Source organism: Pinus tabuliformis, chromosome 5_1 (assembly GCF_031772625.1).
Source record: "Pinus tabuliformis cultivar Carrire ecotype Pingquan chromosome 5_1, CPIR1, whole genome shotgun sequence".
Classification (NCBI taxonomy): Eukaryota; Viridiplantae; Streptophyta; class Pinopsida; order Pinales; family Pinaceae; genus Pinus; species Pinus tabuliformis.
The window spans coordinates 586,336,792-586,338,815 of record NC_142305.1 but is presented as its reverse complement, the minus strand read 5'-3'; the positions used below and the strand labels follow the sequence as shown (position 1 = coordinate 586,338,815).

Below are 2,024 nucleotides of genomic sequence, written 5' to 3'. Positions count from 1 at the left end.
AGTAGCTCTTAGGCGTACATAGTCCTGCCCGGGATTGGACCAGAAGACTTGTGGACACCAAACCTTCCCACCTAACGAGTGGACCACATCATCGGGATTAAATTTCAAATTTCATTTACCAAGAAACCAATTCAAAGTAGTGAATTATAATGTTAAATTAATAAAATGATTTATAGTATTAATTGATTTTAGAATTTTCAATATTTATGTATTATATAAATTTTGAAATTTAAATTTACAAATATTAATTCATTTATACATGTTTAAATAAAATAAAAAATAAAGGTCATTTTTCCATACTGGAATTTTGTAAAATTGAATAAATGAATTTAATAACATGCATATAAAAGAGACAGGTAGTGTCGGTGTTCAGTCAGTGACTCAGGCTCCCATTTGTAGGTACTAGGAAGTCGAGTATAACCATTAATTTGAAATTTCGATGCAGAATCACCAAGGGCACTAAAAATAAATTAGAAAGCCCCTGGTCTGCACTCTTCATTCGGCTGGAAGAGAAACCCATAATCCTCCATATACACATCTAACAGAAGAAAATCCTCTAAACTTACAGAGTCGTTACTGTCCAGATCTTCAAGAACTGAATCCCAAAATGTGGGACCTTGCTTCACTGAAATCTCTTGGCCTTCAAGGCCAGATTCAACTTTCGAACAATAGCAAGAGGACATTGTGTTATCTTCAGAAGGCAGCCATAATTCTTCTGCGGGGAATTTGGCTGCGGCGGGTTGAATTTGCGGCGGACATGGAGAAGAGGCGTAGGGAATATCCACCGCGTTATCTCCCAAAGGAAGACAGATTTCTTCGGTGGTGAATTTGGATGCGGCGGATATAGAGAAGAGGGCTAGGGAATATCCGTCATGTTACCTTCAGAAGGCAGCCACATTTCTTCTACAACGAATTTGGCGGCTTGAATTTGCTACGGAGATAGAGAAGAGGCGTCAGGAATATCCGGGAGGGAGTAAGGAAAATTGAAGTCGGCCTTGGATCCTCTCAGACAATACACAGCAAAGTCGAAGGCATGTGTAGCCTTTTCAGGGGTGTCGTAGGAGCCCAGCCAAATTTTGGATACCCATTTTCCCATTTTCTCATTAGAATTCCCTTGAATTGTCGTGACTTCAGTGAGCGATTTTCGAGTCTGTTGTGGTCGTTCTGATTTGAAGAGGGTTTAGCCATTGGGTCGTTGCAAAGGTTTGAGGAATCGAAGTGAGAGATTGGTGGTGAAGTTAAATAATTATGTAGAACAAAGGATTGTGATCGTAAGAGGATTTGAACTCAGGACGCATAGAGGTGCTACTACAGTAGTGCAAGTGAATAAGCTCGAAGCACAAAATGACTCTAGCTATCCTACATAACTTTGTTGTCATGGCCATTGAAGATCACAACTCCATAAATGCATAGAGTATTCAAGAGCTTTAAATATCTGAGAAGCACATGAATTTTATACACCATCAAGCTTCAAAGAATCAGTTTTGTCTTCTTGCTACATCTCCAGAATCTGGGTCACAGATGGAGATACAAAAAATTGAACAACCTTTTGTTCTTCGCAGACTTTTGTGCTCCATGAGTGCGCCATGAGAAATTTCATCCAATGCGAAAATCCATAGTCTAACTGTACAAGCCAAGATAAACTCCAAAATGAAAGAACATAATGAAAGAGCACAAGGAAAGAGCATCATATTAATGATAAAATTATTTATTTATACATGTGAAATCTAGGTACGAGACAATTGTGTCTCAACAACTTATTAACCGTAAAAATGGAATGTAAAACTAATTACATATTATACAATATACAATAACAATCCCGAAGGATTAGTTAACATCCCCCCTTAATCCAAAGGGACATCTAACATGCTGAGTAACATTCTGAATTTTTCAAACTTTTCACGTCCCAATGGCTTTGTAAATATGTCTACGATCTAATTTGAAGTAGGACAATGTGTCAGATGAATAACTTTGGCCTCTACATAATGTCGAATCAAGTGATATTTGGTGCTAATATGATTACT

The 2,024-nt window shown here is 37.8% G+C and overlaps 1 protein-coding gene across 1 annotated transcript; it reads right to left on the bottom strand.

Annotated features, from left to right (window-relative positions):
* Window positions 1-470: 470 nt before the first annotated feature.
* On the bottom strand, window positions 471-1,096 carry LOC149166204 (uncharacterized). The gene is made up of 2 exons (XM_089430097.1): window positions 1,012-1,096; window positions 471-856 (listed from the first exon to the last, which is right to left on the bottom strand). Exons 1-2 carry the CDS (start codon window positions 1,094-1,096, stop codon window positions 471-473), a joined length of 471 nt encoding a protein of 156 aa, XP_089286223.1.
* Window positions 1,097-2,024: the final 928 nt, after the last annotated feature.

Excerpts from the sequence above, each read along its gene's own strand:
- LOC149166204 (XM_089430097.1), bottom strand. The coding sequence starts at position 1,096 with ATGGGAAAATGGGTATCCAAAATTTGGCTGGGCTCCTACGACACCCCT. Across the intron at positions 857-1,011 it reads CTTCGACTTTGCTGTGTATT|CCCTCTTCTCTATATCCGCC; the intron begins GTCTGAGAGGAT and ends GATATTCCCTAG.